We start from the raw sequence: 15107 nt of genomic DNA, 5'->3' as shown, positions 1-15107 counted from the left end.
TGTTCACACTTCACAGTCAAGTGTGACTAACAAGCTGTTACATAACTGATTGTTCCCAGTGCCAAAAGGCAATTCTTCCAAACGGTAGATAATTAAGGAAAACTCGAAACGAACAAGAAGAGATAAATTATTAACGTTATTCGTTTAAAAGCGGTGATAGCGTAGTGTTTAAGGCGTCTGCCTTCTATTCGGGAGGCCGGGGGTTCGATCCCGGCTTTTCGATGTGCGTTTTAATTAAGCTATTAAAAAATATCACTTGTTTTAACGGTAAAGAAAATACTTCGTGAGAAAACCTGCATGCCATAATATTTTCAAAAGTGTGTGAATTCCGCCAATCCGCACTGGGCTAGTGTGGCAGACTATGCCTAAACCTTTTCTCATTCTGAGTGCTCAGTAGTCAGCCGGCGATGGGTTGATCATGATGATGATGATAATGATTCGTTTTAATGCTCTTCATTCCAGATACTTCTCTTGATAAACTTGTCGTCAAAATCGGTTGAACGGATGAGCCGTGAAAGGCTTCGCATTTATAATATTAGTAGGGATAGTATGGATTATATTTTGTGATCGTTACTTTTTGTTTACTTAGTAACAATTTTTAAGTTTGACTTCATTGATATTGGCGCGTCGGGCAAAAAGGATATGAGCAAAACGCATATGGGCCAAACGGATAGATACCCGTTCAGTTATTTAATTAATTCTATTTTAATTCTTTTTATCGGCCAGTTAATTTTGTACAGATCTACGTTCACTTAAATGTACATACGTAGTTAGGTATAGTTTAGGATAATTAGCTTTTAATTAAAGCATAAAAATTAATGACTATTTTTTGATTTAGTGTGTGCTGCGAAATTCACTGAATCAACAGCACAAGATCGGATTCAGTGTAATTAGCGCAAAAGTTGGGCGCATGAAGATTGCAATTCTTATGTAGGAGTTGGCAGCTTCTTCTGTGATAAATGCGAAGACTGATGTAAACCAATTCCACTTATCCTTTTGACCCCACTGAGCAAAATGAATAATTGATACTTCTACTTAATGCTTATAATTACTATAATTCGTTTATTTTTTAAATTTAAGTTGTTATTTTCTAAATTAATATGATTAAACATAGTACAAATTAAAAGTATCAGATTGTGGTTTTATTTACACTGTCACTTATGCATTTTGCCCGGGCTTCCCCTACACGTGTAATTTAAGTTAGATAGGTAGGTATACCTACTTACCTGCACTGCATTGCAAGAACGCTCAAATGCAAATTATGCAAAGGTATTGTAAGTTTTCTTTCGTGAAACAGTAAAGTTACCTGTTTAAACTATTCAAGTTATAGCTAACCTGACATAGTGTACTATTCGTAGCTTTAATCGATCATTATGTAAGTAGATATACCGCCGTTGATATCTCCATACAAGTTTTAAGTTCGAACTGTTTTGACTTGACAAATTCAAATAACAGTATGGCGGCTTCACCGGGAAGGCGTGCCTAATCATGCACTTATGAGAAAATAATAGTTGTTTACATTCTTCAAGAGTTTCTCCCGTCGGCTAACATGCGTAAAGTACCTACCTACTGATAGAAAAATAATTTGCATCGTTAGAACGCATAGGTAATACATAATAGACACGTTATAGAGTAGAATAGAATCTATCTAAATATATAAAAGAGAAATACCACTCACTCACTGACTGACTGACTGACTGACTAATCACGAAATCTCAGAACCTATAAAGCCTACAAACTAGGTAGGTGTCAGCTAAGAAACGGTTTTGAAAAATTCCCCCAAAGGGTGCGAAAGGGGGGGTCGAAGGTTGTATGAAAGTCCTATGTTTTTGGAGTTAGAGACGTGAAAATCGACATTTAGGTTATTAGCTTTAAATAATAAGAATCTGTATAATTCAATTTGGGAAACTCCCCCCTTAATGGTGGTAAAATGGGGTCCTATGGTTTTGAAGTTAGAGATATGAAAATTGGCATTTAGGTATTCTGGGTTCCGTGTCTTAAGGTGAGACTGAGTGAGTAGGTAAGTGAGGCCTTTTGCAGCGGGAAAATTTCAGATCTCATGAGAAACCAGTACGCGGACGAAGTCCCGGGCATCTGCTAGTCTAAATATATAAAAGGAAAAGGTGACTGACTGACTGACTGATCTATCAACGCACAGCTCAAACTACTGGACGGATCGAGCTGAAATTTGGCATGCAGATAGCTATTATGACGTAGGCATCCGCTAAGAAAGGATTTTTGAAAATTCAAACCCTAAGGGGGTGAAATAGGGATTTGAAATTTGTGTAGTCCACGCGGACGAAGTCGCGAGCATAAGCTGGTAGAATATATTTTTATTCAAATAAACTTTTACAAGTGCTAGGTAAATAATTTACAACTAGCTTGATCATTTGGTAATTAATTAATAGCTCAGCAGATTCGGCTATAGCAGTAATTGGTAACTACTGGCCCCATAACAAATGCCAATATTGAAAAAGTCACTGAAAAGTGGACCATATGTGTTTAAATGGACACGCCAATCGTTTTTGACTATTTGTAAGCAACATTCTGTTTTTATTTGTTGAGTTTTTTCCGCGTAACAAATCCACGAATGAGTTATTTTACAAAAAAAATATCCAATCCCAATGATTTCAATATTTTTATCTGTTTACTTAGGTATATACGGAGCGAGACCAATAATTAATCTATGGGTATATACTTATCAATGTGTGAAAACCGTGACTTATATTAGCTTCTCTATATTAAATCTGGCCATCAATTTAAGTAAAATGTATCAAAATGATCGTGGAACAATGGCAAAAAAGCTTATTCTTGTACTATATTTTAAATTTTTTAGTGAGATAATGAAGATCAGTCCGCTTCCCCGCTCGAAGTTTTCGACACGTTTGGGACTCTGTAGACTGTAAATACCTACCTAATCATCGTTATAAACAACTTTTACTATGAGACCAACCCTTAAATCATGGATAAAATTAGCTGTACCACACAGAAAATTGTCTAATCACTTGACAAATTACACTAGCGGCACGCTATGATGGCCGGTTTGACACATTACAATAGTGATGTGGAATGTCAATTTATTCTCGAACAAAAAACAATTAAGTTTTGTTTTTGTACCTGATTAAATAGGTTTAATAAAACAAAAATGTATATGTTTATTTAATTTATTTGAACGAACTGAATATTTGAACGAAAATGAATATACATACTTTATATGCACACAAGAAACATATGAATACAAAAGATACCGAAAAAGGTGCCACAAAAGGCCATAATTAATCAGATTCGTCCATACTACTATTTTCACTGTCGTCACTGCTATCATCACATACATTAATAATTATATGTTCGTTTTCTATAATATTATCTATTTTCACATCTCTTTCATAATCTTCCCTTATTAATTTAACAGTTCTATTCACAACCTTTTCCCAGTCTCCTTTAGTCACATGTTCACAAGCTTCTTCTAATAATTTTAGCATTTTTTTTGTGGTAAATGGGGGTTCTGTATTGTGTCTTGCAGCATATCCCTTAATTTGAGCCCACACCAACTCAATCGCATTATACTCACAATGGTAAGGCGGTAACCGTATAACTCTGTGCCCATGTTCTAATGCTATTTCGTCAATGACGTATCGGATCTTGGTTGGTTTGTTTTCTTTTAAAAGACGTACTAATTCCGCTTTTAACATATTCATGTTTGCATCTACGCCATTTTTACGAAGCCATGCGACGATATCAGCTTTCTTTTGGGATTGGGCAGGTGGCTTGTCAATTTGCATCGAGTGGTATGGGGCGTTGTCCATAATTATAATAGATGGTTCAGGGAGGCTACACAACATTGAGGTAAACCATTCAGTAAACTTTTCTCCATTCATGTCTTCATGATAGTCTCCAGTGGTTTTTGACGCAAAAGCCATGAGAGAACCTTCGACAAACCCGTTGATGGTTCCGGCGTGACAAATTATAAGTCGCGATCCTTTTCCTACAGGAACTTTGGAAGTAGATGCTGCTGTGTCATCGTTCCAAGAACGGCCTACAGTATGGTTAGCATTAAGCCATGTTTCATCCAAGAACACAACATTTTGCCAATTTTTGATTTCTTTCACTTGCCGTAAAAAAGTATACCTTGCCATCGCTATATCAAATCTTTCCATCAATATTTTGCGTTTGTTACATTTTTTGTATCGAAATCCAATGGTCTTCAAAATCTTCGTTAAAGAACTTTCCCCACCGAAGAATAATCCAGCTTCCTTCAGTGAATGCACCAACTTTTTTCTTGTTGGATACTCCTTCTGTAAATAGTAGCCGTAAACATGTCTTCGGATAGCATCGGCATCAAAGCTATCGATGCCTACGACTGGTTTTGCTCGTTTTCTCTTTTTTGGTGTGTGAAGTTTATTTTCTTCTGTGCCAGTCTCGCCATATTTTTTTTTAGTTATCCGTCTAACAGTTCGTTGTCCAATATTAAGCGCATCAGCTACGCGTTCAACCACTGACGTTATAGGTAAAATTGGCCCTCCATTTTGAGCTTCACGATCGAAATAGTTACGAAGGCGTATTAGGAACTCACGTGTCTGACTATTTAGAACAGTTCTCTGCGTACGTTCGGTCATATCGACGAAATCCACAACAAAGGGCTTGAACAGAGTCCAAATTAACGAGCAAGGGTCAACAGTAATGCAGTATCAATATTTGAAATCCAAAGCCAGGTCAAAACTATATCACAATCGCATTGCACTGACAGTTTATACTTTTCGAAGCAACGTCAATTCGAAACTGCTTTGTTTTGCATTGAGCATTGACGCGAGTTTGCCGGAGGTAGTAGTTGTGCTAGCCAGCGATCCTATGTGACGATCGTATTAGATTCCATTTTTAAAAATTTATTGATATTTTTTTGCGATTTCAGAGGTTTGTCCACATAGTGAAAATTGTTCATATTCACAAGTACATTCACCCCTTAAATGGTGCAAACTGATTTTTCTACACTTGTATACATTTAAGAAATCAATTTAATAAATAAATTTTGAGTCCTAAACCTAAAACTACATTCGATAAAATTTATGAATCTCTGCACATCACTATCGTCAATAAAGTAATACAATTATTTCCTTCAAAGTCGTTATCAATTAATACGGAACTTCATGAGCGGACAAACGTCAAACCGGCCATCATAGCGTGCCGCTAGTTTAGTGTATGTTTTTTTTACAATTTAGGGTTGGCCCTGTAGCAGAAAACTAATTTATTAAAAACTATACTATCTATGCTATACTTTTTTTTGTCTTGAGACCTGTGGCCTAATTGGGGCAGAGTATAGTGTAAATCGTAAAATGTTGTCGGGGGACAGGGGAGAATGCTTTGTTGTGATTGGTGGACTCAAAAGTCACGTAATCAAGATAATGTGCGAAATGAGGGTACCGAACGGGCGTGGGCCGACTTTTATGCTAAGCAACTGCCAAATAAGCTTTGCGATCGGTGGTGTCCGGCTATTAGGCGTCTACAAGGTGGTGGTCTGTGGTAATAATTAATCAAACCTGAGAATCGAAATCCCTCGTAATCGAGTCGTATGTAGAAGAATTTGGGTACTTATGTTGTGTTATTTTCAGGCTTTTAATCTTTGGATACCGTAATTGATTTCCCTCAACGATAGAAAATTATTCAACTTAAGTAGTTTTTCTCATTGACGCCAATTTCTCAGCTTTCTCTCCTCCAGCAGTTGTAGTAATAAAAAAATGGAATCTATCCGCATAGATATTTTGTGCATCCAATCGTTAAACCAATTATATTTGATACCGCATCGGATGGAAAAATAGGTCTAGATGATCTAGATCTTTTAACGAAATCTTGCTCCACGCTAAACTTGGCAGTTTTCCCAAACACTTGAATCGTTTTTAATGAATTGCCCTTGTTTGCAGAGGGAGTTGTTCGCGGCGAAAGCGGACAGTAGCACGGCAGCAGCTGACCGCAAGCTATCGTCTTCATCCGCAGGCAGCATGAAGAACAAGTGGCTTAAAGCTTTCCGAAGCCTAAAACCGCCCAGTGCACCTCCGCCCCACGCCGCCCCACCTGACAAGTATGAATCTTTTACAAATATTATCGTTTTCACAAAGATACTTAATAAAAAAACCCCACCAGATAAGGAAAGCTCATACGATTTTACTGTATTTAAAAAAATGAAGACAAAAATTCGAACGCTTGTGTTATTAGAGTGATCACGCTCTCATCCGATCTGAATCCGTGAAAATACGGATATAAAACTCGGACCGATTCGGATATTGGTTACGCACTAATCTGATCTCTGATCCAAATCCAAGCTATTCAGTGGACATCGTTGACATATTATCGAGGTCATATGTCCGATTTGAATCCGAGGCACATCTGAGATATTCTCACGGATGATGTAGCGATGTTTGATGACGGAAGTCGGATGTAGTACGTAAGCTACTATACAAATAGTTCTATGACTACTTCGGCACCTATTTTCACGGACTCCGATCGGCTAACTGCGTGATCGCTCTTGCGTAGCACACGCGTAGCGACTAGCGACCACGAGTACAATGGATATTTACGCGGGATTTACGCACCTTTTGACACCTTCGAGTATGCTTCAAAAAATGGGGCCCGTTACCAGCGTTGGCTTTTAATTGCATTTTTTGTGAAATATGCCAACTTACTAAGTAAAATACTTAAAATAATTTTTAACATAAGTACACAGTAATGTTGTTCATAGCATATCATAGTAATTAAAGGCTTAAACAGACACAGCGAAAAAAAACTGCAGGATAATGGAACGCGCGCGTTAGCGTGTTCTACTCGTATATGTAAATATAAAATATATTCTGTGTTATAAGAAACTCTATCAAAAACGTCACACCAAATTAAAGGAGCGCGGCGTCACGCGTCAATGCGAGCTCCGTAGTGTGAACATCTTGATACAGTTTCTTCTTTCTATTGCAATTTCAAAGAATAATTGTGTTGGACACAAATTACCGTCGCAAGTTCTGTGTGTTTCAGGCTTAAAAATAACAAAAATGGTGACAAATCAATAGAAATTAATTAGGAACTACAATTTCAGCTTTTTAAGGACAAAATACCTTTATGTGAAGCCATTCTCCCGACCCTTAAGCGATAATTAAAACTATGTCAAATCTGAAAATAAATTTCATTAGTGGACAAAAGGGTATAAACATCATTAACAAAATAGTTCAATAGTTCAGACAATTTCAATTAACGAATATCCTGTAGTCCAGCCATATGTTGGGTCATAATTGATGAATGCTCTGACAGTCGGACGGACGGACGAACGGATGGATGTCATCACCTATGTATATTATCTCAGCGACCTCACTTCGCTCGATCAAAACAAAACTGACTGATATAAATCAACGTTGAACGAACCGCGCTGGGCCTAGAATCTTGAGATTTACTTGAACAGTGCGCGACAGGTTGAGATGGCCTCACACTCCCATTGTCATCTCGATCTGTCTGGTACTTAGGTATAGTTATGACTAGCTGATGCCCGCGACTATGTTCGCGTGGATTTAGGTTTTTAAAGTTCCCGTTAGATTTTCCGGGATAAAAAGTAGTATATGTCACTTTCCAGGTGTGATACTATACCTATGCAATAAAATCACGTAGATCCGTTGCTCCGTTGCGACGTGATTGAAGGACAAACCAACAAACAAACACACTTTCGCATTTATAATATAGGTAGTGATCTCAGCTAGTAACAGAATGGTCCGCTAGCGCTATTCAAACGCGTTGTTTTGCAGATGCATACAATATCTAAATACTCTATGTTTCGTGTAAACTGCTTCATGTACACCGTAATTGAACCAGATTGATTGCTTCCCGTGATAGTAGAAAATGTTGCATCCATCAATTTGGAATGGAGAGATCAATTCCGTTCACAAAATGCCTATACCTACGTCGTCGTGTCGCCTACGTTAACAGCATCTCAATTATTTTCTCCCTCTATTATTCTTTACCTTTCTTCTATCCATCCATACTATCCATATACTAATACTAGCTTCTGCTCGCGGCTTCGCCCGCGTAGCCTACAGGAAACAAATGGCATTTTTTTCAGAAAAAAACATTATAACATCAGCACGCGCACCCTGAACTGCACCGAATAACACATGTAACCTTCCAACCCCCATTTCATCCCATTAGGGGGAGATTTTCTCGTAGTCGTTTCTTAGCTGACACATAACCTCAAGAAAAAACCTACTTTCCAAATTTCAAGTTAATGATATCAATAATTAAATCTTTCCCATACAAACTTTCATCCCCTATTTTACCACCCTTATGGGCGAATTTTCCAAAAATCCTGAAACACGTATTTTTTCATTTGTGACCGAGAACCCAAATACCAATTTTCATGCAAATAATTTGAAAAATGACGGACTTTCATACAAACTTCCATCCCCCATTTAACCCACTTAGGGGTGGAATTTCGAAAAATCCTTTCTTAGTGGATACCTACTCTTTACAAAGAATAGACCCTCCAAATTTCATTTGTATAAGACCAGCGGTTTAGGCTGTGCGTTGATATATATGTCGGAGAACAGGAGGATGGCTGATAATTATTATTCATCTTTGGCCGACATCAGAAGGTAGTAATTAATAAGTAGGTACTTTAATCCATGTTCTTTACAAATAGTTCTCAGTAACGTATCGCACATGGAAACCATCAACGTAACACAACCAGATCACCCTAACCTAACCCTACCTATGGTCGCCTCCAACCACCCCTCACAGCGACCCCTCACCTCACTCTAAACTAGCTAACCTAAGCTAAACACTACATCGTGTGATTAGGGCGCAATTGCTATTGCAACCTCTCAATCAAGTCACGACCTACTCCGTTATCTAATCATCTCAAGGTAATCAATCACAACTTCATGAACGCTCTTAAAAGGATCATTGCATCGACTCTCTTACGATCTAAACCAGATCTTATAATTGACTTCTCATTACTAATTCAGAATATCGCAATAGCTCTACCTTCTCCACTCTGTGCACATCTGCATACAGAACACCATAGCATCGTGAACAGAAACCAGGTAGAATGTAAGCTATTCGATCTCATGGGCAACTCATTGTCTAATCCATTTCAACATTACACGAGAGTCATCAATGATTCTTTACCAACCGGGTTATACGATTCTAAAGCGGGTACCTACTATCAAAGTTAACTTCAAGTTACTATCACACTAAACTATCACTTCAAACTAATCATTATCTCAACTGCCGGTATATCTCCAATTACACTCTAAATCACTAGCGTCTGCAGAAATAACCTTAACGGATGTCCTTATAATAATCTATCCACTGAGCCAAACGTTAACTCACGAATTACTCTAATATTCACCAATAATTAGTATTCCATATTCGTCAAACAACTACGCGAACATTATTAATAGTGCTTTGCAGACAAAGTCACCGGATGGCACTAGATGTTACGATTTAACACAATGTACATTAGCATCGAACAATTACTGTTCTAACTATATCACAATCACCGAATTAAATATCACGATTAAGAAACTACCTACCTATCTCAAAGAATAATAATTAGCTAAGCTATAATCTGATACTTAATTAATTTAATGCGAGAGAAAATTGTGAACAACAACAAAATGCGTGCGTGTCAAAATCCAACTCTGACAACTAAAATAAAGATGGCTACCTTCCGTAGAGTAAAGCTCATACGTTTCTTTTCACGGTGTCTACAGACGGTAAGAACTCTTTCAATATCGACCCTCCAATATATATGTATGTCAGTAAGTCAGTCATTCAGTCAGTCAGTCAGTCAGTCAGTCAGGACTTTGAATTTTATATATAAAGATTATAAATATGAAAGTGTGTGTCTGTCTGTCGGTCTGCTAGCTTTTCACGGCCCAACAGTTCAACCGATTTTGATGAAATTTGGTACAGAGTTAGCTTATATACCGGGGAAGGACATAGGCTACTTTTTATACCGGAAAATTAAAGAGTTCACACGGGATTCTTAAAAGCCCATCCATTTAACCGACTTATACGAAATTTGATATAGAGGTAGTTTGCATCCCGGAAATTGATAAGTAAGTATAGGCAGCATTTTATCCCGGAAAATCAAAGATTTCCACGGGATTTTAAGAAACCTAGATCCACGCGGATGAAGACTGCCTGACTGACATAAAAAAGTACACCTGGACCTAGAAACTTGAAATTTATGATTTTGCATTTAGAGGTTCAGGTAGACCTTAGTATATACCTACTTTGGTCTAAATTTTTAAACTCATTGCTGATCTGGTCATGAATTTTGACATGGCATAGATAATGGAGAGATAAATCGATATTTGGCTTAGTTATAGATCTAGAACAAAAATAATAGAATGAAGGCGTAAAACTTACGTTTGTATGGAGAAGGTTCAATTTCACAACATCCCACACAATCCTTAGAAGCAAGCGTTTAAGGAGACTGCTAACAATAATTTATTTACCCCTTCAAGACCCATTCTACTTTAAGTGGAAAAAGTCGTTTGTCCAATAAGCGTAACCTCGACTGAACGGAACTAATCTGATATCTAAAGCCATTCAACATAAGTACAACCCACTCCATTCTTAGCAGCACTTTCTGGTCTAAGTAATCTTCACAACATTCGGATTTCTAAAAATTCACATTCGTCCTAAGAATCTCTGTATGACTTAAGTATTCATCCATACTTAATATTTTATGCATAAGTGCTACCTTTTCTCTACCCATCCATTTAACCATTAACAAGACGTTTGTAACAGAGACAGCTTGCATCCCAGGCTTCTTTTTGCCCCGAAAAATCGAAGAGTTCCCTTGGGAATTTAAAAAACCTAATTACACGCGACTCGCGGGCTTCATCTAGTTCAAAATATTTAAGTTTCTAAAAATTTGAAAATTGACTTTGCCAAATTAGTTTTTTCAATGTTATGTAAGTAATCTGAGTAAGTCCAATTGGTATGAATAAAGTAGGTACTTAAACTATTTTTACAAAAAAAGATGAAAATAATATGTACCTACCAAGAAGTTTAATTTTCGTTAAGGTAATAATAATAAATATAGAAAATATACATGGAGCCAATAAATAATACTTAACTGGTAACTAATCTTGTAACTAATCTTATAAATTAATTAGTTTATGCATATTCAATATAGTAAAAATATATCACACAAATGAGATTAGCGGGGCAAGTGACCGAGTTTAGTATGGCTTCAAATGGCATAAAAAATAAGCGTGATTTGTAATGGGGCCTTCGTGAGTCTAGCAAATACTTATTTGAGGCAATTTAACCTAAAAGTTAAAGGTGCTAGATATTCATTGAGATGTTACCTTTAAAAAATTAAAATGTGTTCATGAAAAAATCATTAGTATTTTCAACTTTAAAGTAAGATTACTATACCAAGTGGGGTATCATATGAAAGGGCTTTACCTGTACATTCTAAAACAGATTTTCATTTATTTTTATGCGTAATAGTTTTTGATTTATCGTGCAAAATGTTGAAAAAGTACGACTGTAATACGGAACCCTCGGTGCGCGAGTCTGACTCGCACTTGGCCGCTTTTCTAAAACACTATTGATCGTTAAGGAAAAAGTTTAGGCACATAGCGCGACTTGAGAATTACTCAGATATTTTTTCAGTAAGTATCTCTGTAAAAATGGCCAAACAATAATATAAACAGCTGTTGTTTTGAGGCCGCCATGTTTTATCGAGGTGTTTTATAGTAGGTACCAAGTAGTTAGACATTGTGGCTAATTCCTTTGTACACAATCTCTAAACTAAACTAAAATATCACGTCTAAATCTATTGCTATCCCTTTCATAATGTTGCTTGCGGAAAAGGAAAGCACTAGATTTAGACCTGTTAATTTAGTTTAGTTTAGAGATTGTGTACTAGAGAATCAGCCCCATAGATTAGGTAAAAGGTTTATTTTTTAGTTACAAGTTTATACAACAACTTATTTTCAAAGCTACCAAATTCTTACAGAATTTAAGTTATTATTATTTTGAGCTAGACGAAAGAAAGGTTTGTGTAATCTGCCAATCCACACTTGACCAGCGTAGCGGACACATAAAACATCCTGAGGAAACCTGCATATCTGAGACTTGAGAGTTCTCCATAATGTTCTCAAAGGTGTGTATAATCTGCCAATCCGCACTTGGCCAGCGTGGTAGACTATGGCCAAAACTCTTTGAGAGGAGACCCGTTCTCTGTAGTGAGCGGGCGATGGGTTGATCATGATGATGATGATGATGATGATGATAATAGGTAATGTGATCGTGTGACACATTTTCCGTTTCGCTCTTGTTATTTCATAGAAGGGTAGCATGGTAGCACTTAAGATAAATACAGCCTTAAGCAAACACACGATCTGGCGAGATAACGAGGTGCATACAACATTTGAACAAGGACGTTTATTCAATAGCAAAAGAAAATAAAAAGAAGCTCTTGAAATATTTTCTAAACCTATGGTTTTATTACACACGTAACTTGTCATCACCCTAGTTTATATATTTTTTGCTTTCTTTTTACGGGTTCGTAGTAAAACAAGGAACCTTTATAGTTTCATCTTCTGACACGCACTTTCATATAGTGATCATCATCATCATAATCATGATCAACCCATCGCCTTCGGACAAATACTGAGAACGGGTCTTCTCTCAGAATGAGAAGTGTTTAAGTCATACACAAACGTTTGAGAACATTACAAAGAACTCTCAGGTTTCCTCACGATATTTTCCTCCAAAACAAAACTCTAAAACTGCACATATTGAACTCCGAAAAGTCAGAGCTGCATGCCCGGAATTGAATCCCCGACCTTCCGAATAGGAGGCCGACGTCTTAACCACTAGACTATCACCGCGCTAACAGTGGCCAGTTATACTTATTTTGTTTGATTTTATACTTCAATGGCCCTCGTATAAACTTAACATCACCAGACGGCTCTCAGATAAATTCCACTCACTAGCTTTTCCTTTCAGAAATCCGTGCTTTTCCTCATAAATCGTGGCTTCTAAAATCGCAACTACTCGACTGAGTTCATTGAACTAGATGTCTGTACCTACTCTGTACCCTTCGAATGAGTTTCTCTACAACGTTGATCGATTTTGGTTGTATTTATCGAAACTCCAACCGACAAGGTAAAATGGAACCAAACCTTGTTTATAATGCCTTAAGTATGCATCATATACATATCCATACAATTAGTATGCAGCTGCATGAGCATGCAGTGCCCCAAGCCAATAATATTTTGCGAACTAAAAATCGGTAATAATAAATGTGTGACTCAACAAAGGCAGACAGGCAGTTATAGTATTTCGTTATATTGTATTGGAATCTTTCGAGATGATGAACTTGTACTAACCCATAGTCCTTCTTCGATAATGTCCGAAGAAAAGGGGAATATAAGAGGAGTTCATTTTAACTGTTTTAAATAGTAATAAAACTATTGATTTGTCGCCTTTTTAATATGGAAAGCTTTAATAATGTAATTTTTGGTCGTAAGTTGTTTTATTCGAGTATGAAAGGAAAAACATCAATATCTAGTCATATTCACCAAATATTACCTACTTATTACTTATCTATGTCGGGTACAGAACTTGATCTTAACTGGATTACACTAAGAATTAAAATTAAGCCCCCCAATAAATAACCTTGTACTAAATAAATAAAAACAGCTTATGACTATTTTTATTATTAATCTATGATTATAACCTTATTTATTACTAAAGACAATAAAATACCTACTAAAACAGGTATCATGGAACAAGACCATCAGTTTTTGTACTAATATTTATGGCTCGCGCACATCTTAGCAGACTGCATCGCAAGATATAACTATGCAATACAACATAATATTTGAAGAAGTATTCATTTCTCTGCATTGGTTAAAAAATACTCCAAGAACGCTTTTTTGTTGCGATTCAATGTAGTGTGCGCTTGCCTTTAATTAACATCACAGAAGCTAGTATAGTACTACGAACTCTTTTAAAATTGGTTGTTAAACAATTGAATTTAACTAACCAATCGCTTAATCAATCAACATTACTAATCATTATTGTTCCCAGAAGTGTTAAGTTAATCACTGGTTAGTTAAACATAAGTTTAACGACACGTTTACAAAGAGGCACTAATCACCCCGTTTCTAAAACGCTATTTATAATCTAATTACAGAATCAGCCAAATAATGGTCGATTGCTTAGTACCTACCAATTCGGTTACGCAAACTAAATTAACTGTCGCGCCTGACAGTGACAGCTATCTTAGTTATCAACAGTAACCTAATTTGAAAAGCGTTTCTGCAGTTGGAGGTATGTGTAAGAGCGGTCATACACGGGAAGCTCGACCAATTGATCGTGGAACAATGTACTTGGATCATGGACCGTCTTGAGCAGTCATTGCAACTGCTCGAGCAGATAGCAATTCAACTACAGTAATATTGTAGAAACTGGAGGGGTGTAACTGCATCAGAGCAGTCGACAGCTCGAGAAGTCGAGGACAGTAATTAATGTATGCGTTGCAACTTCGTCGACTGCACGACCGTGTGGAGCGTTCTTGTATTTGGAGTAGGATTAGTATAAGGTTTCCCATCTCACCAACGTTGATAGGATTCGAGCGTTGTTACACTTAAAGTAAAATGATCATTAATCACCTTGTTTTAAAGCTCAAGTTCGGCCAAACATCTCCAGCCAGCGCACCATGCGCAAATCTAGCGAAATTAAATTCATTGGTACTGAACTTTTGACTAAGAATCAAGGACCTTTAAATCCATTTTACCCCGAATTTATTGTGTCTCGACGCTTGATATATCTATCAATGTTGGTAATGTTGGTCTCATACTAACCCTACAATGATGAATATGATAGGAAGATCGCTATGCTATGCTTGAAGAGGTCAGGACTTAGCTGCCCGTGTAATATGACCGCTCTAATACTTTATCGACACTTGTCATGTTCATTTTGATGTTTCTTTCTTCTTGCATCATAAGAAAAAATCAAATGTACCACGCGGTGTCAACGGTTATGGCGATGAGGTAATTCTGCCCCGTAGGTGTAACACGACCTTGTATGTAACCCAGAACACATCCTTT

General features: G+C 37.0%; 1 protein-coding gene across 16 annotated transcripts in view; it reads left to right on the top strand.

The window, feature by feature from the left end:
* The window catches only part of Stacl (Stac-like), a 194977-nt gene that overhangs the window by 158070 nt on the left and 21800 nt on the right, over nt 1-15107 (top strand). For 14 of the 16 annotated variants that reach the window (XM_069498855.1, XM_069498853.1, XM_034968973.2 and 11 more), the window contains 2 exons: nt 5916-6073; nt 15006-15050. In XM_069498855.1, coding sequence (XP_069354956.1) covers nt 5916-6073; nt 15006-15050 — 203 coding nt within the window. The remainder of the gene's footprint in view (nt 1-5915; nt 6074-15005; nt 15051-15107) is intronic. The other 2 variants (XM_069498846.1, XM_069498841.1) reach the window with 1 other exon arrangement.

The sequence above is a fragment of the Maniola hyperantus genome, chromosome 5, assembly GCF_902806685.2.
Source record: "Maniola hyperantus chromosome 5, iAphHyp1.2, whole genome shotgun sequence".
NCBI classification, from domain to species: Eukaryota; Metazoa; Arthropoda; class Insecta; order Lepidoptera; family Nymphalidae; genus Maniola; species Maniola hyperantus.
This window is presented reverse-complemented; position numbering and strand designations above follow the sequence as displayed.